Genomic DNA, 990 nt, shown 5'->3' on the forward strand with positions numbered 1-990 from the left:
GGAGCAGTACTCAGTGCTCACTAGATACTGAGCACTTTTGTTTGGAATCTAGGAGTTTTCAGTGTAAGGAAATACAGTATGTCAGGGAGATGACTTTGTTGGTAAAGGGTCTGCAATCCCAGGACNGGGGAAGACAGCTGGTCTTACAGATTACTGTGTCTTGCCAAAAGAGTGAGTCCACATTTCAGCAAGTGACACTGAAGTCTGATGAAGGAAGACATTTGACATTGACCTCTGAGCCATGCTCATGGGCACAAGCTCCACCAAGCACCAACACAGATACACACAGACCTATATGGCTCCAGGCCTCCTTCCTTGTTATTGTAGTGAGAACATGAAATCANATGGGGAGTAGAGAGTGCCTGGAGAGGAGCCATCAGTAGAGAGGCAAGCCTTCCTCATGAGGCGCTAAGAGGAGGTCCCTGAAGGGGTTCAGGAAGTAAGTGGGTGAGGAGAACTGTAGGCCTGGAGGCTTTGAGTTCTCAGTCCCTCCTTAATGCCAGGCAGAGATGTCACAGCCAGGGCATGGGAGTATGCTTCAGGATGTAATGTTCTCCCCTACCCNACAAACTGTAGGCACAGACATGGTGTGCTGACTCATAAACACTGGATTTTCCTCTCCACAGATACTCTGACCTGTCAGGATGGATCCATGATGAAGTTTGGCCAAAACTTATCTAAGAAAGCAATTGAATGGACCATGGATGAGACTGTGTCAGAGAGAAAGAAAAATATGATGTGTCATGAGATACTTCTGCTCATAGATGTAGGTGCGTGGTCTGAGCTGGAAGGACACACTCCCATACCAGGTCAAGCCCAGCCCTGCCTTGAATTCTATTCCCAGCATTTCTGCCCATCTTCCCACAATCCTGGAATCTCAGGTCTCCGTGCCTTGTTCTGCTGAGCTGTGATAGGGTATATAAGGAAGACCTATGCTAATTAGCGGGAAACCCTGGGCTTGAGCCCTTGTACCACATGAACTGGGTGTGG

The 990-nt window shown here is 48.3% G+C and overlaps 1 protein-coding gene across 1 annotated transcript in view; it reads left to right on the forward strand.

Annotated features, from left to right (window-relative positions):
- Positions 1–990, forward strand: part of LOC110336178 (CD177 antigen-like) — a 4,210-nt gene that overhangs the window by 1,577 nt on the left and 1,643 nt on the right. Inside the window, exon 2 of the mRNA XM_021218619.1 lies at positions 627–770. Within this exon, the coding sequence (XP_021074278.1) occupies positions 627–770 (144 nt within the window). The remainder of the gene's footprint in view (positions 1–626; positions 771–990) is intronic.

This window comes from Mus pahari, chromosome 19 (assembly GCF_900095145.1).
Source record: "Mus pahari chromosome 19, PAHARI_EIJ_v1.1, whole genome shotgun sequence".
NCBI classification, from domain to species: domain Eukaryota; kingdom Metazoa; phylum Chordata; class Mammalia; order Rodentia; family Muridae; genus Mus; species Mus pahari.